General features: G+C 41.4%; 1 protein-coding gene across 3 annotated transcripts in view; it reads right to left on the bottom strand.

Annotated features, from left to right (window-relative positions):
- REPS2 (RALBP1 associated Eps domain containing 2) overlaps positions 1-27,169 on the bottom strand; it is a 225,532-nt gene that overhangs the window by 159,676 nt on the left and 38,687 nt on the right. For 2 of the 3 annotated variants that reach the window (XM_055339075.1, XM_055339076.1), the window contains exons 1-2: positions 3,501-3,605; positions 3,177-3,300 (exon numbers count right to left, since the gene is read on the bottom strand). Coding sequence is in view for 1 of the 3 variants with exons in the window: in XM_055339073.1 (XP_055195048.1) it covers positions 3,177-3,300 (124 nt within the window). In the remaining 2 variants the exon portion in view is untranslated. Of the gene's footprint in view, positions 1-3,176; positions 3,301-3,500; positions 3,606-27,169 lie in introns of those variants that run through there. The other variant, XM_055339073.1, reaches the window with a different exon arrangement.

Here is a 27,169-nt window from a genome sequence, read left to right as displayed (position 1 = left end):
TGGCCCAATCTTGCCCTTATCCTTACTTAACATAAGCTGAGTACAAATAACTTTTATTTAATAAATCTTTAAATGAAGGAAGAAAAATCAAAATTAACTGACTATATTGAAAGTCTCAGAGGTGGGATCCCTGGGTGGCGCAGCGGTTTGGCGCCTGCCTTTGGCCCAGGGCGCGATCCTGGAGACCCCGGATCGAATCCCACGTCGGGCTCCCGGTGCATGGAGCCTGCTTCTCCCTCTGCCCTCTGCCTCTGTGTGTGTGTGTGTGTGTGTGTGTGTGTGTGACTATCATAAATAAAAAAAATTAAAAATTAAAAAAAATGTCTCAGAGGTAAAAGGCAGCATCAAAATTTATAAAATACAACTGAGAAAGCCTTACACTTGTGAAAAAGTGTTAATCCTTTACACATATGATAATTTAGACACACACACACACTTACCTCTCCCCCTCTCTACTCCCAGGAAATTAAGCTGTAGATGTGGGCACAAATCAGATTAAAGACCAGTCTAACTTAAACAACAAAAGTGTCAGAAATGTATTCTTGTATACAACAAAGCAGCTTTAACTTCTCCAGAAGATAAAGTTGGAAGATATAACAATAAAGCTTAATGATCATTTACAATGGAATAGAAACTGGAAACTTTCAGTGTCTACCCCAAGTCCAAATACAATGTGATGTGACTTGAAACTACTTGTAGCAGTGACCACTCTGTCTCGTAGTGATAGACATCAAACTTGCCACTGAAATAATGCTCTAACAGAAAAAAAACTATTTTAAGGAAACTAATTATGTAATACCAAGGGATGCCTTTTGGGTCAGATTTTTTTTCCCATTCAGAAAATATTCCATGATTCCAGATTATAATCAGCACCTTACTAAACAGAATAATCAAGAAGAGGCCACTATGCATGAAGAGCAAAGGAACTGAAGGCTGAGTTTCTGGTTCCAAACTCTACTAACCTTAAGTCTTTACACAAATTACTCAATGTCCCTAAACTTCAATTTCCACATCTGTAAGATAAGGATAACAACAGTACCACAGTGGAGACTTCCAGTGTTCATCCATAGCAGTTCTCTCCTTGCAGGCACAGGAGAGAATTACACCTCCCCCAGCCTGCTCTGCAGTTCAGTGGATCCATGTGACAAGTTCTGGCCAATGCACTGTGTGCAACAGTAATGTGAGTCACAATCCAGGACAAAGCATTTAACTGCTAGGGTGAGAAACTATTTCTCTGTTACAGCAATTATAGGAACAGGTGCTTGCCGGGGGAGGGGGGATGCCACAAAACAAAGCAGCCAGGATCACAAAGCCACCACATGGAGGGCAGCTGCCCTAAAGAGTCACCATGACCCAATGCATAGCAGGAAGCAAACTGGCATTTTGTTAAGGCACTGGGATTTTGGTGGAATTTGTTTCACAGTTTATCGTAGGCAATGCAAACTAACACAAACACCTAATTTAGCAGGATGTCAGGAGGACTAAATGAGATGGTACCTGGCACACACTAAGCCTTTAATAAACATTAGCAGGATGATTGTGACTCCCTGATGGTTAGGGCAAAAGGACTTTGTTTCCCATAGTCAGCCTATCAGAATCTTCTCAGCTAGAGTTGTCCTACAAGGTTCCTGAACCCACTTTGAGGTTTACTAAGAACTTTACAGGAGAGGTGTAGACAGTTGAGTGGTTTCTATCTCAAAATGAGGAAAAGGAAAAAGTTCCTGCATGGCTGTGTGAACTTATGAAAATAATGTAGATCATAGTAAACTAACAGAGAACCTCAACACATTCCTGGAATAACCATCTTCTTCATAGAGATTTATAAACCCAGTACTGAGGCAGTATAAATGACGCTAAGAGTTTGGGGCTTTGCTGTTTAAGTTATGGAAAGTACTCAAACATTCACTGGGTTGGAGGCAGGAATGGGAAGATAAGAAAATGTTAAATCAAAACTGAGAAGCTAAATTCATTCTGCCAAAATTTTGGTAGCTCCATGGTACTTAGTAATCATTAAAAGAATTGGCGGACTAAAGGACAGTAATCAGGAACTGGAGAGCTAAAGGACAATCATATATGATATGACTGGTAGGGACAGGAGAGGAAATAGGGATGGTTCCACTCCAATTCTCCCAGGTAATTGTCCCTTTGTCCCTAACAAAACTTCATTTTTTAAAGATTTTATTTATTTATTCATGAAAGACACAGAAAGAGAGACGCAAAGACACAGGCAGAGGGAGAAGCAGGATCCATGCAGGGAGCCTGACGTGGGACTCGATCCCGGGACTCGATCCTGGGACTCCAGGATCACGACCTAGGCCGAAGGCGGGCACTAAACCGCTGAGCCACCCAGGGATTCCCCCAACAGAATTTCAAATGGCATTATGGATATTCCTCAAGAGGAAAATTAAACTAAATGTTTTTATTTTGCCACAGACTCTAGAAATCCAGTCCTGATCTTCTGCTAAAGAGCAAAATCTATTTTAACTTCAAGTCCGTTAAAAGGCATGAATCTTAGGTCACTCTCTGAATTTTTTTCCCATTTCAAGAAGAAAAAAAAAAAGAAAAAGAGGGACACCTGGGTGGCTCAGCAGTTGGGCGCCTGCCTTCAGCTCAGGTTGTGATCCAGGGACCCGGGATCAGATCAAGTCCCACATCAGATCAAGTCCCGCATCCGGCTCCATACCGGGAGCCTGCTTCTCCCTTTGCCTATGTCTCTGCCCTTCTCTCTCATTCTCTCTCTCTCTCTCTCTCTCTCTCTCTCTCTCTCTCTCTCTCTTTCTCTGTCTCTCATGAATAAATAAATAAATATTTTTTAAAAAAAGAAAAAGATGGGGATCCCTGGGTAGCTCAGCGGTTTGGCGCCTGCCTTCAGCCCAGGACATGATCCTGGAGTCCCGGGATCAAGTCCCGCATCAGGCTCCCTGCATGAAGCCTGCTTCTCCCTCTACCTGTGTCTCTGCCTCTCTGTCTGTGCCTCTCATGAATAAATAAATAAAATCTTTAAAAAAAGAAAAAGTAAGATGCCTACTACATTTTCTTTATTTTACAAAAGAGTGGAAGAAGCAAGGAGAAATTCCACACATGCTTATAGAACAGGCCTTAAGCCCATGAAAAATGGTTCTCATAAACAAGACAGCCATCACAGACAATCAGATGTATAAATGGGAGATACTTACCACATTTAATACTCTCTATCCGTACAGGAAGGCCAGACTGTGCAGCAGCAATCAGCTTTAAGGCAATGTAAAACTGTGTTGGACCAAAATAACCAACCCGCTTTGCACCACACAGTTCTGTGATCTGAAAACAGAGAAGAAAAACCAGCCTGAAAACCCCATTTCATAACAGGAAAATGAGACAAGATATATTATGAAATCTCAAGGATTTCACAGCATAGCTAACCAAAAACTCCCTAGAGAACCTATGTGTACACACCGGTTGGGGTTTTTTCCCTCCAGTTTACAGAAGATCTTCAATTCAGATAATTAAATCCTACCTACCCATGATGTTTCAGGACTGAGTGATTATTCCTCCTCTTCCAAAGATAAAAATAAATGTGACAAAGGATGGCTGCTACTGTTCTTACAAAAGAGAGTGACTCGTTCAGGGGGTGGATACTAATGTACAAAGTCTAGAAGATCACTGAGGTGAAAAGAACAGGTTAGTCATTACCACTACTTGTGGATTATCTCAGCTGATCAAAACTAAAAGTCAATTAATTATTTTTAAAGTTTTCAGGCAACAGGATTTCCCAAGCATTCAAATTACATCACAAGTGCTCACTTCAGAGGAAAAGTAAGGGGAAGGGGCTACAAATACAAATGTCTTTAAAATCTTGCAATGTTTAATTTGCAAACCTTTAACACATATCCTATTGGTAGTTTTTCTTTTTAAGATTTTTATTTATTTACTCATGAGAGACACTGAAAGAGAGATACAGAGACATGGGCAGAGAGAGAAGCAGGCTCCATGCAGGGAGCGCGGATGCAGGACTCCATCCTGGGACTCCAGGATCACACCCTGGGCCAAAGGGAGGCAACGGCTGAGCCACCCAGGCACCCCCCTATTGGTAATTTAAAACTAACAAACATTCAATGACTTTTTAAAGTTATTTCAGGGGATCCCAGGGTGGCTCAGCGGTTTAGCGCCTGCCTTCAGTCCAGGACATGATCCTGGAGTTCCGGGATCGAGTCCCCTATCGGGCTCCCTGCATGGAGCCTGCTTCTCCCTCTGCCTGTGTCTCTGCCATTCTCTCTGTGTCTCTCATGAATAAATAAAATCTTTAAAAAATAAAAATAAAATAAAATAAATAAAGTTATTTCAAAGTAATACCTAAAAGTTCAAATAATAGTAAGAGGGGTGAAGCTCTAAAAAGCACTCCCCACTTCCTTTGGCCTAGAGGAAAACATTATATTCTTTTAGGAATGTTCTGTGCATATATATAGCACACACCTGTGTTTTTCCTCTTGTTTATTCAACACTTTATACAAACAGAATACCACATACTATTCTGCAACTTGTTTTCATTTATCATTATCCCTTAAAGAAAAATCTTCTCTATCAGCACAGTTAAAATTACATCTTTCTTTTAACAACTACATAATATTCTGCTATAAAGATACACGTGGTTTCTGTTTTTTAGTTGGTCCTTATGGATGGGCTTTTAGATTTCCAAACTATAAACAGCCACTAATTAACCTAAAGAAAATTCCTATAAAAATTCAACTAGGAAAAAAAAAATTCAACTAGGATGTTACAGCAAAAAATGGGGGAATAAGGGCCTCCCAAAAACTTGCAATAAGAAAACCAACTAAGAAAATGGGCAGAACTCTGGAAATTAACCAAAGTCTTGCAGCAATCCAGGGAGCGTTTATTCAAGAAAAGCTGCTGAATCTCAGGAAGAACTTTGTAGTAAAGAGCTTTGTAGTATGTAACTGGCCTTACACCCATGCCCCCAGCCGAACTGCAGACATTTTCACCGAGGTTGCAAGCTGGGGATGCCTGCAACCAGACAAACAGCCTAGCAGCCACAGGAGAGGGCAGGACAGGGATGGGCTTCTTGAATGTATAGATTAGTGTTTTTCTTTCTCTCATTCTCTCTCTCCCTTCCTTCTGATACTTCTAGTATTTCTCATAGCATGTGGTCTCCCTCTCCTAACCCTAGACTAGGAGCTGGGGTTGAGACGAGAGAGAGTCCTGTCTTCTTTGCTGGACCCACCAGGAATGGAGCTTTCTTCATATGGAATTGGTAGGGGAGACATGGGTAACAGGTCGTGGCTCAAATACTGCAGATTTGCTGCTCACCACAATTTAGGAGATTTTCTTGAATGCTTCTCCACTTGCAGTATGTCCTCAGGTCAATTTCCAATGACTTTAAATGATTGTTTTTTATAATGTTTTTGTTATCATTTAAATGGTTGTTTCATTGGAGAGGGTCAGCTGAGTTTCTCATGTTGCTGTCAATCCTCCCTAGATTCATTCTTGGCCAGAGAAGCAATAGGGTGTTATGATAAAGAGAACAGCCCTTACAGTAAAGAACTTGGTTGTAAATCCTGGCCTGGGCACTAATTAGTTGTCTGCATAGCCTAAGGCAAACTACTTAACTCTTGTGCCTCAGTCTCCCCATAACTGTAAAGAGAGATAATGGTAATTACCTCATGAGAGCTAATTAACAGTGTTGACAATAGTATCCATTCAATAAATGCACCACTGTCTGATTTATTGACCCACTTATCTTATTTTGTTCCCGGTCTAGCTGCATATTAGAATAAACTGGGATGCCTGGGGTGACTCAGCGGTTGAGTGTCTGCCTTTGGCTCAGGGTGTGATCCTGGAGTCCCGGGACCAAGTCCTACATTGGGCTTCCTGCAAGGAGCCTGCTCCTCCTTCTGCCTATATCTCTGCCCCTCTCTCTCTCTCTCTCTCTGTGTGTCTTTCATAAATAAATAAAATCTTTAAAAAAAAAGAATAACCTGAGAAGCTTTTGAAAAATACAGTTACCTAGGCCCTACCCCCCAAAGATTCTGCTTTAGCTGGTAAATTATGTGGCCCAGGCATGAGTATTTTTGCAAAGCTCTCTAGATAATTCTAATGTGTAGCCAAGGCTGAGAATCACTGCACTTTCAGTGATCTCATTCTCTCTCCAGGCTTCAATTACCTTACAAATGATCACCAAATCACTCTCTCCAAACGTAACATCTCAGACACTTGATGCACTTTTTCAAAACCCTAATGTGGGACCCAGGAAATTTAACAAAAATCCCCTGCCCCTGGACAAGCAGAGCAGGACTAACTCCATTTTGTGCTACACCCGCCATCTCCTGTATGACCCCCACATGACCTGCTTATCGCTTAAGACGTTCCCCCACCCTAGTCAAGCCACTGAGCACACCCTTATCGGAAATCGGCTCATAAAAATGTAACCCCGCCTTGTGCCCGCCAAACCTGCGCGCCAATTCTGACCAGAGTGATAGGCCAGATCAAATGGTCACTAGAGGGCAAATTGTGATTCAATTGGCCACCTGCATGCGGACCGACATGACTGTGCAACTTTCTATATGTGTTACAATCCCATTGGCCACTGGCCCCTATAAAGCTGCTACGCCTCTTAGCCTTGGGGTCCAAATCCCTGCTCCGCTGTGTCCAGTATACTTGGACCCAAGCTCAAGCTTGCAAATAAACCCTCTTGCGCTTGCATGGGTGTCGGCTCCTTGGTGGTTTCTCAGATTTGCAATCTTGGGCACAACACTAATATGGATACCCAATGCCATCTCAGACATAACATAAATAAATCTCATTCAATTGCCCTCCCTACACATCCTGGCACCTGTCAATTAATCTTGCTGATGTCAACTATCCATACCCTAAATCAGAAACTTCTCTTCAATGGTGACCATATCCAGTTGATCCTACCACCAACCCACGTCCCAAACTAAGGCTATCTTCTCCTCTGTCATAGCCTTAACCCTTCCTAGGATCTCACCTGGCTATCATGACAGATTTTTTTAAGTAGAATTAACACACATAACCATACAGGGACAGATTTAACTTTTTCTAACCTTATTCCATTATTTGGTATTCTTTTCACAACAAAATAAGCAGGTACTAATATTGAGAAAGGAGAAGAACCCCTGAGTGTGACTTTCAGATAATAGTGAATGTTCCTCAAGTAAACAAGTAGACATCAATAGTAATTATCAGGGGCACCTGAGAGGCTCGGTGTTTAGGCATCCAACAGTTCATCTCAAGTGAGGATCTCAAGGTCCTGAAATTGAGCCCTCCATTGGATTCCATGCTCAGCACGAAGTCTGCTTCTCCCTCTCCCTCTGCTCCTTCCTCCATTCTCTCTCAAATAAATAAAATCTTTAATATTTATATATTTAAAAATACTAATTATCAGAATTTGTTTCTAGAAGAAATATAATAGTCATATGGAAAAGTATAATATACATACAGAGAAGCATACAAATCCTAAGTATATAGTATATGGGAGATGAGTTTTCATAAATGGAACACAACTACATAACCAGCAGCCAAGATCAAGAAATAAAACATTACAAGCCTTCTAGAAGCCCCCCACCCCCAGTGCAGCTCCTTTCAATCACTACCCATATGCCATTTTCCTAACTTCTAATACCACAGATTAGTCTTGCCTTTTTGGGAACTTTATATAGTCAGAATATGTACCCACATGTCTGGCTTCTTTGTTCAATATTGCTTGTGACATTCTTCCAAGTTGGTGAGTGAAATTACAGTTCAGTCATTTTTGTTGTTATTCAAATACTTGTGTGGATAGATCACAAATTACTTATCCTTCTGCCACTGGACATTTGGATGGTTTCCACTTTGAGTCTATTCTGAATCATGCTTCTCTAATATTCTTGTTCATGTCTTGTCAAGACATGTAGAGTGGAATACATTGGCCTGACATCTATTTCTCTTTAGGTTTTTAAGAGTGGTAACTGCTTGCTTACCAGATATGTATATGTTTAGTGTTAGTAGATACGGCCACGCTGCCACCAATAGTGTTTGAGAATTCAGTTTGCTTCATATCCTTGCCAATACTGGCTATTTTTAGGCTTTTTCATTTTCACCATTCTAATGGCAGTGTGGTAGCATCTCACTGTAGTTTTATTTTGCATTTTTCTGAGAACCAGGAAGCTTACCACCTTTTCAGAGGATCATAGGTATTATGGCTCCGATACCAATCCTAAAATGTTAAGGCGGAGGTGTCCCACACAGCACCAAGTAATTCTCTAGAGGACACCTGAGTGTCCTACAATTCAACTCAACTCTGACAGGATTACCCAGAGACAGCATCAGATTGCACAGGTTAAGGGCTCAGCCCTCCAAGATGGGCCCCCTTGGTGCCTTGCCCCACTTCAGACATCAGGTTGTTATCAACTGGCTATAAATTAGAGGTGCCCATGACCTCCTCCTCAGGTTTAATTTGCTAAAACAGCTCACAGAACTCAAAGAAACATTTTACTTGGTAGATTAACAGTTTATTACAAAAAGGATATAACCCAGAAACAGGCAAATGAAGGAAACGAAATGGGGCAAAGTATGGGGGAGTGTGCAGAGTTTCTATGGTCTCTTGGAGCACCACTCCACTCTCCCCAAATATCTTGTGCTCACCAACCCCGAAGCGCTCTCAACCCCGTCCTTTTTGGGTTTTTATGGATGCTTCATTAAAGAGGCAAGATTGATTAAAAACCACTGACAATTGGTGATTAATTCAACCTCTAGCCCCCTCACACCTGGAGGTTTGTGGGAACCAGGTATCAAAAGTTCCAAACCTCTAATCACAAGGTTGGTTCCCTTGGCAACCAACCGCCATCCTGGTTACCTGAGGGCTTACCCTAAATCACCTTATTAACGTAACAAAAGAACATTTACTGCTCTGATCAAAGGAAATTCCCTGGGTTTTAGGAGCTCTGTGCCAGGAACTGGGTAGAAGATCAAATATATATTTCTTATTATAAATCACAACATTACAACAGGCCATTTGCATGTGACTGATTCTCTACTAATCTCCATGAAAGGGCACCTGGGGCAACGGGGAGTCTGCTTCTCCCTCGGCTTCTGTCCCTCCTCCCCTGTGCTCTATCTCAAGTGAATAAATAAATCTTTAAGAAAAAAATTTCCATGAAACAGGGAGATGTGTTTGTTGTTGTCAGTTCATTCTCGGGGTCATATTGCCTACACTTAATAAATAGTACTTGAATAAATACTTTTTCTGACCCATACTCACCTCAGCTCATCTTCCAATTCCAGTTTGTCCTCCACACTGTCTGCATATTCTTCCTTTTGAAAGCTCACAATACTGTTCTCATGCCTTCAGACATCTCATCCTGGAACTCCACCATCCTCAGGACAATATTCTATCTCCTTAGAATGGCATTCAAGTCCCTTCACAACTGGCCTGGAGCAGCTTCTCTAGTTTCATCTCTGAACACTGATGAACATACATACATGCATACATATTCTATAGCTGCATTCTGCTTTTCCCACTTTTAGACACATCTTGTACTTTCACATATCTGTATCTATGTACATGGTGCAGAAGATGGGAAACTAAATAGCCTTAAAGTTAAGGCTGGTTTGCGACATGGAAAACTGATTAGTTTTATAACTTTGGGCAAGTTTGTTTAAATCTGCCTGAAACAAAAAATAATAAATAAATAAATAAATAAATAAATAAATAAATCTGCCTGAAACCTAATTTCCTCATACTTAAAATAGAGATAGTGCCTCCCTCATAGGACTATTATGAAAAAAAAATGTACTAGTGTACTAAATGAATGTAATACAATGCTCAGAGATATTCAGTAACTGTTGAGTTATATCCCACCCCAACTTACTCCCTCCATTCTTGAATGCTACTTCTCTGTAGCTCCTTCCTTCCCAAGTGCCCAGGTATAGTTTATTTTCCCTGTGTATTCTCTGACTCTTCAAATATCTATAAATGCCCATCACATGGTATACTGTCTTGGATATGCTTCCAAATAAAATGGGGGAGGGAAGTAAGTGGAGCAGAGCATATGGGTGCAACACTATTGAAGCTGGGTGATGCATTCATGGGGGTTCATTTGCCTACTACGTACTTACATCAAGTGTTTGACATTCTCCACATTCAAGTTTTTTCGTATCTATTTCAGCACTTATCACATTATAATTATCTGTTTATCTCTATTAAAATGTTTTCTCTCCAAAGGCAAGGAGTAACTTCCATTCACCTCCTAGCACAAGGATAGGCATCCAGGATTTGGTCAAAAAAATTCTCAATCAAGTGAATAAACCAGCCCTCACAAATAAAAAGTAACTGTTGTATAATATATCCCTTACTGTGAACATAGAAATTACACATCTTCAGGTACAGGCTTGCCTATACATGGGAAGAAAACACCAACATCATCAATGTGGTTCCAGCATCAATATAGTTGTCTTGCAAAATAATCCCTAAGAAATTATAATCCTTGACGTGAACAATTTAAAAACTACTATTTCAGTGTTAATTTAGTATCAAGTTAACCTTCAGTTATCTTTGCCATAAGTAATATATAGAACCGAAAAGCTCCCAACTAAGTGTAAATGAAATTGCTGCTAAAACCTCCATATGGGGATCCCTGGGTGGCTCAGCGGTTTAGTGCCTGCCTTTGGCCCAGGATGTGATTCTGGAGTCCCGGGATCAAGTCCCACATCGGGCTCCCTGCATGGAGCCTGCTTCTCCCTCTGCCTATGTCTCTGCCTCTCGCTCTTTCTGTGTCTCTCATGAATAAATAAATAAAATCTTTAAAATAAATAAAAATAAATAAAAATAAATAAAAAACCTCCATATGGTACGTTGAGACCAACTGCTTTATTTACCTTGGAAAGTGTCCTTTGGTCCCATACACCACTAGGATCACTGCTTTTTATAGCAAACATGGAATATACACACATAAGTGAGGTAAACCCATAGGTCACTTTTCTTGCTCTTTGTACACTAACCCTCCAAGAGACATGCCAAGAACTTTCTGAAATATTCAAGCCATAAGGAAGATAAAGTAATTATAAGCCTTTGGAACTTACCTGTGGACCCCTGTAAGCCTGAGATGTCTCAATTCAAAAAGGAGGTTAATTTTCTAATTTTGTTTCTCAAGGTTCAAGATGTTCTAAGTCAAATTCTCCGTGGAAAAGCTCTAAATTGTGGGTAGAAACGTTTTAACACAAACTAAAGATAATAAGGTGGTGCTTATCCCAGATACTCAATTAGCAGGAAATATTTTATATAATTGCTCCTTCAAACAGTCCAAGTTACCAACCATTTCTCAAAATAAAAGAAAAAATACAAACATTTCACTCCTCTTTTTCTAAACTCCAAACCTGTAACACTCTCAGCTGGATCCATCTCAGATTACATGTGCAAATTTCTGACACAGAACAAGAACCTATGGACTCATATTTGTTTTCTCAGGTGGAAGGCCAGAGATGGAAAAAAAGGAATAGATGAAATCAACTTCCTTACAGCTTACAGATGTACACTAAACTGTGGGGGTGCTGGATACAAATCAGAAAAATTCACCGACCATTTGGGAGAAACCTGGACAAAGTTCTGGAGGAAGATTGAAGGCCACTAAAATAGCTTCCCTCCTACCTAATTCTGAAAGATTAAGTGACTGTGCTGAGTAATCAGTCCACACATGTTCCAGTGTGCCTGAAATAATACTTTCTTTCCTAGCTAAAATGTAATAAATTTTCAGAACTGTTCAAAGGTTGGAATAAGCTTCTCTCTTTCAAGTATTTTTTAAAGACTTCCTTAGAAAGATTTAAAATTGTAAAAGGTCTTGTTGGGAGGGGTTGAAAGAATTCCACAAGAGCACCAGTGGACCCTTCCTTATTTTCTATTTTTTCTCTGCTGCAGCTGCCAAGTTCAGATTCTTAGCTCACACACGGACTACTTCAAGTCCTGCCCCTAGACTCATGCAATTTCACCACACCACCCTCCACATTCCCTCCATGATATCTTATTGAAACAAGATCACACACACACACACACACACACACACACACACACACACACCCCAACTCAAAGGGACTTCCAGGGCTCCTCATTCCCTTTCCTGTAAAACCCAGATTCCTGAGCATGGTTTTGAGGCCTGCCCATCTGGCCTAAACTACGTTTCCCACAACCTCAGGTCTGTCTCCTCCCCACCCTGCATCTAAGGCTTCAGTCACTCCAGATGCCAACCAGTCCCTCAACACATAAGAGCCATTCAAGCCTCTGGACACCTTGCAACACGTGTCCCCTGCCTGGGAGCTCGAGGTCTCCCCACTTCATTACTGGCAAGGCTCATTCTTCAGATCACTTCAAGACAAATTTTATGTTTGCAACCTTAACTCCAGATGGCATGTTTTCTGCATTCCCATAACCCTTCTCACTAGCATTCTATCACATCACTAGCCTTGTAGCACAGCCAAGTCCGTATTTGGTCACCGTCTCCACTGTATGCCCATCACGTTCCCTTCCCTCCAAGTGTCCAGCCCAAGGCAAGAGAATATCTTTATCATTTGTACCTCCAGACTCTTTTTTACAATGCTTGCTAATTTTCAGTTGCTCAATTAATGTTTGCTGAATTAATTTATTTTCACAGCCTGTAGTAACAGAATCACTCTTCTTTCTCTCATCTTGTAATTACTTTTACAAGTGGCTGCTAAATTGGCTTTAGTCATCTCACACCATATAGTCATAAGAGTTCCTGCAGGAATATGAGAATATTAACTTGTCTATTCCATCCCTGCTCACCTAGGAAGGACCGGTTAGACCAAAGCATGAGGAAAGGCCTCATCATGCTTTATCCCAGCCCTCTGCTTCAGAACCCAGAACACTTCAGTGATGCTCCAGCTGCTCGGTGCTCCAGAGATGCACACTGCAGGCTTCCTCCAACCAAGCCTCCTTCTACTCAGCATACCCCCATCAGATGTCAGCCCCCAAGTATGCACCTTCAACAACAGAAATATAGAGGAATATCTGAAGGACATGCTTATAAGTTGTATCAGCTGAAGAACCAGGTCAACTATCCTGAGTTCTTCCTTCCTGTTCATTTACACATTCTAAAAATCAAGAGTGATTTTCAGTCCAGAGGGACCTAGGTGAGCTGCCCAAGAAAATATGAATATCCAATTACTCAACATCAGGTACCAGAGTATATGCCTAAGCCAAACTACCACACTAGTAAAGAGAGGACAGACATTTAGTGTTTAGGCATAATTTCAGACAGAGAAGTCCACTAATAGCTGAAAGTACTTAATGCTTTAAAATGTATTAGGCACCTCTCCATTAAAAGCATTGTGTTCAGTGCCATGCTAGGAAGTGAGCAGCACTGAACAAAGTAACTTACTTTTCTCTCTCATACGCTCATTCTCTTCCTCCCTCACCCCTAAACACTTTATTATTCACCTCCCCAAAACAGATACTCTCTTACACCATTCCACCATCATCACCACACCTCAGGAAATCAACATTAATATCATCATACAGCATGTGGTCCATACTCAGAGTCCCTCAATTGTCCTATAAATGACCTATAGAACTTTTTCTTTTTCATACCCAAGATTTTTTTTAAAAGATTTTAGTGGGCAGCCCAGTGGCTCAGCGGTTTAGCACCGCCTTCAGCCCAGGGCCTGATCCTGGAAACTCGGGATAGAGTCTCACGTCAGGCTCCCTGATGTAGCCTGCTTCTCCTTCTGCCTGTCTCTGCCTCTCTCTCTCTGTGTCTCTCATGAATAAATAAATAAAATCTTTTATTAAGATTTATTTATTCGAAAGAGAGAGAGAGAGAGAGAGGCAGAGACACAGGCAGAGGGAGAAGCAGGCTCAAGGCAGGGAGCCCAATGCAGGAATCAATCCCAGGACCCCAGGATCATGCCCTGGGCCCAAGGCAGGTGCAGAACTGCTGAGCCACCCAAGGATCCCATATCCAAGATTTAATTAATGTTCATGCATTACATTTTTATCTTATCTTTCCTTAATCTTCCCCTAATCTAGCCCCATCAACCCTTGGTTATTCATGACACTGAATCCTTTCAAGAGTTCACAATGTTCCTGTAGAACATTCCACGTTTTAGATGTGTCTGTTTCCTTATGATAACATTAACATTCACATCAAACATTTCTGGCAAGAACACCACAAAGATGATACTGTGATATAGTAAGAGGTACACATCAGTGAGGGGCACATAATATCAGAACATCCCACCACTGACTGCCAAGGTTGACCATTTGTTTAAGGTGGTGACAGCCAAGATCTCTCCAATGCAAAAACATGTTTTCATATAGTACTTTGAGACCATGTTACTATTCTATACCCTGACCAATCGGCTTTTCAATCTGTTAAATACTAATTCTAAGTAAGTCTAGCTAAATTACATCAACATCTACAGAACTGGAATCCTAATTCAAAATCACAACAAAGATTGGGGGGATATTTATTCCATGTGGTATGTGTCATTACCTCCAGTTTATGCACAAATAAACACCACAATTTAGTTAAGTAAGATGTTCAAGGTCGCAAGTTCAGAGGCAATACTCAAACCTATACATGCCTGCATCCAAAGCTCATGGTCTTCCCATTACATCAGGGGCTGGAAAACTAATATTCAGAGGCCAAATCTGGATCATTGCCTGGTTTTGTATGGCCCATGAGCTGAGAATGGTTTTTACAGATGAACATTTGCAATCAATTTGACGATCGGGGAACGCTAACTTTGAATCCCATTAGGTAAAATATTATTCCCAAAACAAGAATCTCATGTTTCTTACTAGTAGACTTATATTACAAAAAAAAATTGTACTGGACTATTATGTTTTGAATTTGTCAATAAAAAGTTTGTGGAAGTTTGTTTTGTCTCTTGTTATATCAAGTCCTCACTTTTGCCTCTTGGCCTACAAAGCCTAAAATATTTACCACCAGGCCCTTTACAGAAAGGGTCACCAACCCCTGCACAACAGTACACTGCCTCCCTGAGCTATACTCTTTTTTTTTTTTGAGCTATACTTTATATCCTTGCAGACACCCTGAATAGCCATGCAGAAAGGATATTTTCTTGAAATAATCAGCTATACTAAGTAAATGCCAGTTTAAAGAGTGAACACAGGGCCTGGGTGGCTCAGTCTGTTCAGTGACTGCCTTCAGTTCAGGTCATAATCCCAGGGTCCTAGATGGAGCTCCATGTTCAGCAGGGAATCTGCTTCTCCCTCTGCCTCTGTCCCTCCCCCTGCTCATGTGCTCACTCACAGGCTCTTTCTCTCTCTCTCTCCCCCTCTCAAATAAATAAAATCTTTTAGGGATCCCTGGGTGGCGCAGCGGTTTGGCACCTGCCTTTGGCCCAGGGCGCGATCCTGGAGACCCAGGATCGAATCCCACATCGGGCTCCCAGTGCATGGAGCCTGCTTCTCCCTCTGCCTATGTCTCTGCGCCTCTCTCTCTCTCTCTATCATAAATAAATAAAAATTAAAAATAAAAATAAAATCTTTAAAAAAAAAAAGAACACACATGTATTACCCCCTATCTTCTGCCCATTTATATTCATTTGTTTAAAATTTTCAGAAGCTTTTGAACAAGGGCTTCCTACATTACTATGTATTTTCACAGCAACCATTTGGAGCAACTAGACACCAGACTTCAGTTATAAGCAAAATTTATGCAATAATTAACACCCTAAAAAGTAAAACTCTGCCCTTTTGTCCGCTTTGAAGTATAACAAATAAAACTGTCATATATTTAAAGTGTCCATTGTGGGCAGCCAGGGGGCTCAGAGGTTTAGCGCCGCCTTCAGCCCAGGGTGTGATCCTGGAGACCCGGGATCGAGTCCCATGTCCGGCTCCCTGCGTGGAGCCTGCTTCTCCCTCTGCCTGTGTCTCTGCCTCTCTCTGTGTCTATCATGAATAAATAAAATCCTTTAAAAAAGTTTTAAAAAAATAAAGTGTCCATTGTGATTATTCTATATACATACACATTGTGAAAGGATTCCCCTCGAGTTAATTAACACATTTGTCACCTCACACTTTTACTTTCATGTATGTGTAAGAACGCTTAAATTCTACTCTCTTAGCAAATTTCAATTATACCATACAGTGTTATGAACTACAGTCACCATGTTTAACATTAGATCCTCAGGCCTCGTTCATGTTATAACTGAAAATTTGTATCCTTTGACCATTCTCTCCCCCTTTCCTCCACCCCTACCTACCCCAGCCCCTGACAACCACCATCTATTCTGTTTCCATGAGTTCAACTTTTTTTTCTCCCAAGATTCCACATTGAAATGGTATCATGCAGTATTTGTCTGGTTTATTTCACTTATTTGTTTTTTATTTTTAAAGGGCAAAAGGTATTATAAATCTTCATAACCATTCTTTGAAAATGTCCTTATGCATTTGTGAAAACATAATGATCCAAGTCTTCTCAATGTGTAAGCTCCTCCCAAGCTGGAAATCAATTTTGGAAGCTACATTATCTTTCGGATCCCCCAATATGCCATTTAAGGCCAGAGAATCTAATAAAATTATAGGCCAAATCCTGCCCAGATGCTAAAAACAGGCTGTATTGGCAGGGGTTACAGCCCAGATCTGGTTTGCCAGCATTCTTGGCTCAAGGCCCAAAATTCACCCCACTACTGGGGAAGACCCAGCCGGCCACTCTGGCTCTGATGAAATCTGAACAGCAAAAAGACTCTGGGTAAAAACTCAGGAACTTGTACACTGCTAGTGGAAACGCAGACTGGTATAACATCCAGAGACCTTTTGGCAATATCCATAAGAATTACAATCAATCTGGAAGCCTGGGTGGCTCAGTGGTTGAGCATCTGCCTTCGGCTCAGGGCGTGGTCCTGGAGTCCCAGGATCAAATCCCACAGCGGGCTCCCTGCATGGAGCCTGCTTCTCCCTCTGCCTATGTCTCTGCCTCTCTCTCTCTCTCTCATGAATAAATAAATAAAATCTTTTAAAAAAAAGAATTACAATTAACCTTCTGATCTAGGAATTCTACCTCTATGAATTTATATTCCTTTTTACACAAGCAAAATGACATATGTACAAGGTCATGCAATATGTATTGTGTAAGATACAGATTGCAAAACACCTAGAGGTCCCTTATCTAAAATATTAATCAACTGTGGTTCATCCACACAACAGATTTCTAGGCAGCTCTAGTAGACATGTGTCATATCTGAGATTACCCATTATCTTTTGAAAGCTTTTCTCTATTTGAAGAAATTTCTCATAAGTTTCACCTCCCAACTTGAAAGCTGAGAATCAAATTCCTAGGCTTCTTTGCAGCTAAACTGCAAACATGTGACCAAGGCTCCACTGATCAGACATATGCACACATGAATTCACTTTGGTACTGAGAAATAGAAGAGAAGCTGCTCAGAGCATCTACTTTTACAGGTGAGAAGCTGCAGTAGCTGCAAAGCTGCCTTCCTGGCTCAGGATGACAACGGAAGCATTTGCAGTCAAGGCAAATAAATCCCTGCGATCTGCTGCTCAATGCGGGCAGAAGCACAGGTGGCTTCCACTTAATACCAGTGCTATGTGGGGCTTGGGAAGTTAGATGGCAGCCTGTTTCTCCAGCCTCCAACAATTCTATCAGTTACCTAAAGTCCTAATCCCTCTTTGGCTTAACTATTTAGAGTGGATTCAGCTGTCTGCCACCAAAAGGAAAAAGGGGGAAAAAAAACCCACGAACTAAAAAAGAGTGAGGAAGCTCCTTGTGTAAGGACATGGAAAGATCATCAGGTTAAACCACTGAAACAGAAAAGGCATGGTGCACAATAGTGGGTATAGTAGGTTATTTTTTTTAGGGGGTTGACTATAGATACATTTACTTATATATTTGTATGCAATCTCTTGAAGTTGAAGCTAACAAACTTGGCTGCCAGCTGTCCTCCAAGGAAGAGAAGGGAACCCCTTGGCCAAGGCACAGGGGTAGGGAAGAGTTTGCTGTATTTCTTATTATACCTCTTGAATTTTGAATCATGTACATGTACTATCTACTTAAAATGAATTCAGAAAAGCTGAGGAGTAAGAGACAAGGCCTAATCCCATGTCAGCAGAAAATATAGACATACCACAAAACCATTCCCCTCCCACCTGCTCTAAGTGCAATTTCAAAACAAAATGCCCAGCTGAACAAAGCTGCAAGGATCCTTACTCACTGAGCCCAGACTTAACACACAAACACAGCAGTCTTTCCTCTAAGTTGCCAACACAAACCAAGGCAGCACCTTGCTTTATAAAAACAAGTTATCTCTGTCAAAGGTAGCTCTAACTGGGTGACCAAGAGGAAGGCACCTGACCTCTTTTGGTCTCAAGTCTCATCTATTGGAACAAAGCACTGTGACTAGATAGAACACAAGGCTTTTTTGAGATCCAAACATTCTATAAAACAAATTCTATGAGTAAAAGCTAAAACTATAGTTTGAACTGGCATTTACCACTTCTACTTTGCATTATGGTTCTCCATTTATCTGCTACATCTCCCTACAAGGCCACAAGTCTCTTGAAGGCAAGTCCAGAATTTGCAAAGTCATCCCTGCATTCCCCATCCACCCAACCCATTGATTTCCCACTAAGAAAGCTTATGGAATACATTAAATATGCCCAGCTGAGTCTTAACTCTTCACTGCACTGAAAGAACCCCTATGAATGTTGTTTTGTACCACTGAATTGTGCCTTATGTGAATATATCAACCTATTCAATTTTTTTTCAGATTTAAAGGATCAGAGACACCACCTGATCCCAGGATAGCAAGTACCTCATGTGAGTTCAGGTAAGTCATTTTGTAATCACCTGACTCGAAGCAAACAAAGCCAAAGAGAAATACAACATATCCTCCCAGAACTTTGAATTTACTCAGTTTTCTTGTTTTTGCAGGAGGAGGATCACTTTTGAATTAAGACAAAGAAATATGTTAAGGAGTCAAACACGAAACTAATATGATTCCTAAAGACAAGAATTCAAATAAATTCTACACTAGCTAGCTGTTTTGGTTTTTGCACAATGGATTAGCATATTCAGACAGAGAGTCTATAGACTCACCTATACTGTTATTTGGAATGAGGAAAGATTATAGGTAGGGGTGACATTTGATGACAATGATTTATTATGACTTTTGTAAACTAGGCCTTCTTTGGCAAGCCAATGCCACAGCTTTTCAAGCTGTCCAGTTGGCTGCACATGTTCAGGCATACATCTCAGAGTCACCTGCCTAACACTTCAAGGTGAGCTGAGGGGAAGAGTATAAAAAGAGTGAACCACCCAAGTACAAAGGAAGCATCCCACCTACCCCCAGAAGACAGTCACTGTGATGTAGAACAGTATAGGGAAAAAGAACAATAGAATCAACTAAGAACATTTACTGAGGGCTGACCAAGTGCCAGGCACTGATTTAAATGCCAGGAACAGATGAGAGGAAGGAATGCACGCACACACACATGCGCGTGCAAGCACATACACACACAGTCTTGACACTACAACTGAATTAAAATTCAACAGTGGCTCAGATTACAAAAGAAAATTCATTTTAGGATGTTGGCCCAGTTTCTAGGCTCTGCACATCACAGACTTTTGTAGAGCTGGAGGCAGCAAAATCTCAGGTGAACACACATGCACTGCCAAGATTATATAAAGCTTTTACTTTAGGTAAAGGTTCTAGCAACTCACACAGCGCCAAAGGACTCACTTCCCAGACAATTTGTTTATTGATATTTTCAATGCTTTTTCAAAAACAAAATTACAGGTAGGGGTTATTTGATATTTTTGTAAGTTTGTTTCAGTACAGTCTATGTATCTTTTATTTCATACACTCACACAAGCACAGGCACACATGCACTCACTCATACACCCATTCTCTTTTCAAACCAGTGCCTTAGTGAGAGAAACAGAGCAAGCCAAGGCACCTCATGTTAGTGGAGCACCCGCGTATTACATACAAATCCTTGAAATGCTTTGGAAGGAATGAACAAATGGAAGTTAAGTCTCAGATCACATTAGAGTTCTCACTCTCCAACTTAAACCCAGACAGAGGGATCCCTGGGTGGCGCAGCGGTTTGGCGCCTGCCTTTGGCCAGGGGCGCGATCCTGGAGACCTGGGATCGAGTCCCACGTCGGGCTCCCGGTGCATGGAGCCTGCTTCTCCCTCTGCCTGTGTCTCTGCCTCTCTCTCTCTCTGTGTGTGTGACTATCATAAATAAATAAAAAATTAAAAAAAAACCCAGACAGATCAGAACCTTCCAGCACATGGGGATCCCTGGGTGGCTCAGCGGTTTAGTGCCTGCCTTCGGCACGGATTAGGGTGTAATCCTGAAGACCCAGGATCGAGTCCCACATAGGGCTCCCTGCATGGAGCCTGCTTCTCCCTCTACCTGTGTCTCTGCCTCTCTCTCTGTGTGTGTGTGTGTCTCTCTCTCCCTCCAGCACAGTTATAAACTCATACCAGAAAGAGCACTTTTTGATAGGGTAGGCAATCTGACTTCATTAATTGGGTTTCCATGTTGAATTCCTAGTGAAGACCCTTTCAACTGTTAAAACAACAAATGCTCCTCTCTCCTCCCTGACGTGCGGGCAGCCTCCCTCTGAGAAAGCCGACTCCCTCAAAGCAGGCTGTACTACAGGGCACTGAAACGGGAAACGGGCCCCTCCCTGTTCATGACTGTTCTCCCCATAGCAGGGCCTCATGGCAACCAGCACACAAAGTTCCCCAGCATCATCACAGCAAATGCAAATGGATTTTTGGCCCAATTAGCCAGAACCCAGCCCCAAGTCCACTCTGCTATTGGTCCTATTGAGATCTAATGGCCACATTATATTAACAAGACTAACTTCTTTCCATGACCAAATCCCCTTTCTATGCCCCAGAAAGAAACATCCATCCTCTTCCCACTCTAGCTTAACAGACACCCATCATTTAAGGCCTGGCCTTGCTCTCAACTGTCTGTCCTTGTCTGGTGCCTCACCCCCAGGTACCCGCTGACACTTCCTGATACCTAAACCTCCCAACTTTCCCTGCTCTTAGGTCTGTCACTGAGTTGTGCTTGCCAAAAGGGACATCCCTAGGACCCAGGTGGATCTCCTGTGTTGTACCTTGAAATCACCTCTAGTCACTATTCCAATGGCCCGGATAGACTTTGCATTGCCTGATCTGAGACAATCCACTCATCCCTCCTTAACTGGCACCCCCACCACGTGGATGAGCTAAGGTCTAGGTCCTGATTTCTCCCAAGACAATCTACCCCAAGTACAGTCCACTCTCACAAGCCATGCCTAGAGATTTGACAACTTAGACATATTTGACACAGAAAGAACAGTCTCTACCCTCAAGGAGTTTATAATCTGTTATGGACTAAATGTTTGTGCCACACACACACACACAAATTCATATGTTAAAGCCCTACCCCTCAATGTGATGGTATTAGGAGATGGAGCCTTTGGGAGCTGATTAAGATCAGATGAGATCATGAGGGTGGAGACCCCATGAATGGGATCTATACCCTTAGAAGAGTCACAAGTCTGCTTCACTCTCTCTGCCAGGTCAGGACACAGCAAGAAGCTGGCTGTCTGCAACCCAGAAGAGGGCCCTCACCAGAACCTGACCATGCTGGCACCCTGACCTTGAACCTCCAGCCTTTAGAGCTGTCAGAAATAAATTTCTATTGTTTGTAAGCCACTTGGTTTATGGTATTTTGTTATAGCAGCCTGAGCTAAGAACACAATCTGATCAAGGTATGTATATTCAAGAAGTTTGAGAAAAAGGATCAACATTTCTCAAGCACCTACTACATACTCTCCAAGCATTATGCTTTCCTTCTTATGTGTTATTTCTAATATTTAAACTAACCCTAGATAAATGGTTTTGAAGATAGGCACTTTGGGATTCAGAATAGTTATTAAAGAAATTCTGGAAAATGAGAAATGACCTGAATTTCAAGATCTTGCCACCCAGCAATTCATATTATAAATGTCACATGAACCAAATTCACTGTACAAATAGGCAACCCCTTATGTTCACTAAGATGCCATTCATTCATTCATTCATTCATTCATTCTCTTAGGTGGCATACTGTGGCAATGAATGAAGTCTCTTTGGGCCTAGCAACTGAAAGACACATACTGTTTGTACCTTGGCAACCAGAGATACATGCAAATTAGGAACCTCTTATTTTTTTGGCCTTCCAAATGGCCATGGGCACACATCTGTGAGAAAGGGAGAGATTGTAAAGGGTACAGGCTCAGACTGAATATTTTCTTTCCGTAGAACCAAGGAACAAACCTCAAATCCAGTTTCATCATAACTGTGCTAAAACTGAGTCAACCAGAGTACAAAACAGAAACTAATGAACATTTTCTGATTTTTCTTTTGGCTGCCCAGCAACACAACACCTTGCCAGTGTTTATGAAATTTTCTACCTGCCTTCAGCTAAATAAGTTAAAAATGTCAGATACTCACTTTCCTGATTTTGGTAAGGGCACAGGCCCTCAGCTTGGTCAGACACACTACAGGGCATTTGAATCAGTAATGAGTATGCAAAGTAGCAGGAATAGTAGATCACTGTTCTCTGAAAACAGCAGCAATGTCAGTTCCTAGGGGCAACAGGGGTGTCGAGTCCCACATCTGAGGTCCAGTGCAGGCAAAGAGAGGTATACCTAGAGGTATACAAATATTCAGTGGCTCCAGTTCCAGCATCTTCACCAGACCAAATCTGTGGCATGATATGGCTGTAGTTCTAGCAATGCTGCCTCTTGTGCACTTTTCAAGCCTTTCCCCCAGCTTTCTTAAGAAAAGACTGAGCTACCCAATGAACTCATTTTTTGCTTAAATTACCCACAGGTATGTCTGTTACTAACATGATTGTGCTATGACTCCTGGGTGTTATAGAAAAGAGGTCAAAAATAAGTTTTGACTGGCCCATCCAAGCTCAGCTCTATCAATTATCTATTGCTACATAACCAACCACCCCAAAACATTAGTTCTTAAAACATTTATTTAGTTAATAATTTGGGGGTCAGCAATCTGGGCTGAGCTCAGCTAGGCAATTTTACTGATGTGGACCAGACTCTGCTGATGTCAGGTGGGACTCACTTAGGCTTCCACAGTCAGCTATTGGGTTGACTGGGGGCCTCCACCAGGCTCCATGTGGCCTCTTATCCTCCAGCAGGTGAGCCTGGGCTTTTCCACTTGGTAGCAAAGCTCTCAAAGCAGCAAGAACTGAAGGTGAAATCCTTCTTTGGACCAAGGCTCAAAACTTGCACAGTCACTTCTACTGTATTCTATGATTAAAGCAAGTCATGAGACCAGCCAAATCTTTAAGGATGGAGACACAATTTCACATCTTGATTTAAAAAACAGAAAGAAGATGCAGGGTGCCTGGGTGGCTCAGTCGATTAGGCATCTGGCTCTTGGTTTTGGCTCTGTTCATGATCTCAGGGTCCTGAGATGGAGCCCCACGTTGAGCTCTACACTCAGTGTGGAGTCTGCTTGAGAGTCTATCCCCCTCCTGTACCCTCCCCCAGTTCACACTCCTTCTCTCTCTCTAAAATAAATCAATAAAATCTTTTTTAAAAGGAGCAGCACAGGGACACCTGGGTGGTTCAGCAGTTGGGCATCTGCCTTCGGCTCAGGGCGTGATTCTGGAGTTCCGGGATCAAGTCCCATATCGAGCTCCCTGCATGGAGCCTGCTTCTCCCTCTGGCTAAGTCTCTCCCTCTCTCCTGTCTCTCTCATGAATAAATAAATAAAACCTTTAAAAAAAAGTAGCAGTACAGTATTGGGGGAATTTTACAATCTACCATAGCTATTTGATAAACAGCACAATGGGGAAGCTGTCACAATAGTGATAACCCTAGGGATTCCCAATTATTACAACTGCTTATATCCAGAATCTCTCTCACCATCAATTCCATTAACCCACCACCAATGCCAGCCACCAATCCAACAACAGCTAACGAAAAGCAATAAACACACAGTACTGAGTCTGCCAACTCCACAGCCTGTAAACAGTTTATGCAGAGGGCAGTCCTCTTGGATCTCCCATACTGCAGGGCACGCTAAAGATCATGAAATCGTGTGGCATCGGACACCAGCTCTCTGGCTATGGGCCTTTCTACAAACCTCAGCTTTCCTCCCCCACAGCTCACAATCAGCATTTTCTGCATATGAACAAATGGGCAGTTTGCACACTTCAAGCAGAGGACTAGTTAATATCCCTAAATAACAGAAAAACTTACTATAACTCCAAAAGAATCTAAAAAAGCTTTGCTCTGAATTTGTTTATTAAGATCTTGAAGAGGTTTAACCATATCCTCTTAAATTGGCAAGAGCCACTTAAACTGGCAGACCCCACAAATTGAAACTTGATGTTTCCCTGACAACTGTTGAACTGAGACAGGGAAGGCTCCTGTGAGAAGTCTCCATGGAAACCACCCAGTCCTTGCATCTACCATTTACCTTATTCTTTGGCTGGCATTCAAGCACATCAAATTAGCAATAAAAATGTAAGGAAGTTGGAAGGGCTTTGGAGCAATGAAGACTATGTTTGGTACAGTGAGATTTTCCAGGAAAAAGAAAGCCTACTCAGTCCAAATGTCTCAAGACTCAGATTAAGAAGCCTCTGCATGCCCAACCCATTTTTTAAAATAATCTAAGAAGTTTTAAAACATAATGTACTGGTTCCCCTAGGGCTGCTGTGACAAAGCACCACAAGCTGGATAGCTTAAAACAACAGAAATTCATTGCCTCACATTTCTGGAGGCTGGAAGTCCAAAATCAAGGTATCCACAGAGTTGATTCCTTCTGAGAGCTCTAAGCGAAAATCTGTTCCGTGCCTCTCTCCTTGGAATTCCCCAAGAGTTCCTCAGCTTGTAAATGCATCGCTCCAATTTTCCTCTTCATGTGGCACTGTCTTTGTGTGGATTAGGAGCCCGCTCTACTCCAGTATGATCCCATCTTAACTTCATTATATCTGCAAAGACATATTTCCAAATAAGGCCACCCTCCAAGGTACTGGGGGTTAGGACCTCAACAAATCTTCTTGCAGGGACACAATCCAACCCACAATCTACAGCTTTTATATAAAGTATTTGATTTTACCTATTCACTGTTTGTTAAAGCAAATTGATAGTTCCATTTAATTTATGGCTTAATCAAAATAGAAGATTCATACTTGTTCACACTGCTATACTTAGCTACTGAAATCTGAGCAAATGCAACCTTTATTCTGAATTGTCATGTGCCCAGCCCAAAACTGGAGTTTCTACTGCAAAAGAGAAGAAGGAAATGAACATCAGCGAACAACCAGAAATCTCTATTATATAGGCAAAGAGAAAAACATCACTCAGAAAAACAAGTCTAGTGTCCAGATACTCAGGCCCTTAGGTAAGAACACACTGCAAAACTGAGATCATAAAAGTTAACGGTGCTTGGAAATGACCTTGAAACTGAAATGAAGAAACTAGAATGTGTCTAACAAAACCAGAGACAAAAGGCACAGAAAAGGCATACAGAAAATAGCTTCCTAAATCAGAAGCACTTGAGTAAAAAAGTCAATCATACACTTACATACAGGGACTCACATGGACCCATTTCAGACCAAAACTGGGCCAGAACCTTAGGACACCACCAAATACAAAAGTGCTGCATTATTTATTATTTCTGATTCTTCTGATTCTGATCTTTGTAGGTCCCGTTTTTTTTTTCTTAAATGCTTTTTTCAAAAATTAAACTTTTGAGATAATTGTAGATTCACATGCAGTTGTAAGAAACGACATGGGAAAGATTATTCAGGGGAAATTGGGTAAAGGATGCACAGAATAACACCTTGTAAAAACTACGATACAAGAACACAACCAGGATACTGACATTGATAGAGTCAAAAGAGAGAACAGAAAATTTCCTTCACCATAAAGATCTCTTATGCTGTCCTTTTATAGCCAATCACTTTACTCCTGCTCCTGACCCCTCAACCCCTGAGAACCACTAATCTGTTCTCCATTTCTATAATTTTGTCCTTTAAAAAACATTATATAAATATAACTACATAGTATGTGACCATTTGGGATTGGCTTTTTTTCACCCAGCAGAGTTCTCTAGGGATCCATCCAGGTTGTTATATCTATAGTTCATTCTCTTCAATTGCTGAGTAGTATTCCATGATATGGGGTATACCAGTGTGTTTAACCATTTACCCATTGAAGGACATCTGTGTCATTTCCAGTTATGGGCTATTAAGAATAAAGCTGCTATAACTATTTGTGCACAGGTTTTTGGGTAAACATAAATCTTCCTTTCTCTGGGATATATGCCCAGGAATGCAATTGCTGGGTCATATGGTATATTTAGTGTTTTTAAAGAAACTGCCAAATTGTTTTTCCAGAGGGGCTACATCACTGTACCTTTTCAAAAGCAACCAAGTTTTTTAGCAGCCTCATCAGCATTTGGTCACGTCACTATTTTTTATTTTAGCCATTCTGCTAGGTATGTAGTGATCTCTCATTGTGACATTAATTTGCATTACCCTAATGGCTAATGATGTTGAACATCTTTTAATTTTTTTAAAGATTTTATTTATTTATTCATGAGAGACAGAGAGAGACAGAGTGAGTGAGAGAGAGAGAGAGAGAGAGAGAGAGAGAGAGAGAGAAAGAGAGAGAGAGGCAAAGACATAGGCAGAGGGAGAAGCAGGCTCCTCATAGGGAGCCTGACGCAGGACTCAATCCCTGGACCTCGGGATCACGCCCTGAGCCAAAGGCAGACGCTCAACTGCTTAGCCACTCAGGCGTCCCTTGTTGATCTTTTCATGTGGTTATTTGTCATCTGTCTATATATTTTCACTGAAATGTCTCTTCATGTCTTTTGCTTATTTTCTAACTGGATTTTTTGTTTCCTTACTGTTGAGTTTTGACAGTTCTTTATATATTATAGATAGTCTGTTGTCAGGTATGTGATGTGCAAATATTTTCTCCACTCTGTAGCTTGTCTCTTACAGTCTTTCTCAGAGTAAAAATTGTTAATTTTTTTTAAATTGTTAATTTTGATGAAATCCGATTTATCATTTTTCCTTTTATGGATCACACCTCTGGTGTCAAGTCGAAAAAGTCTTTGCCTAGCCCTAGGTCCTAATGACTTTGATGTT

Source organism: Nyctereutes procyonoides, unplaced genomic scaffold, assembly GCF_905146905.1.
Source record: "Nyctereutes procyonoides isolate TBG_1078 unplaced genomic scaffold, NYPRO_anot_genome, whole genome shotgun sequence".
Taxonomy (NCBI): Eukaryota; Metazoa; Chordata; class Mammalia; order Carnivora; family Canidae; genus Nyctereutes; species Nyctereutes procyonoides.
This window is presented reverse-complemented; position numbering and strand designations above follow the sequence as displayed.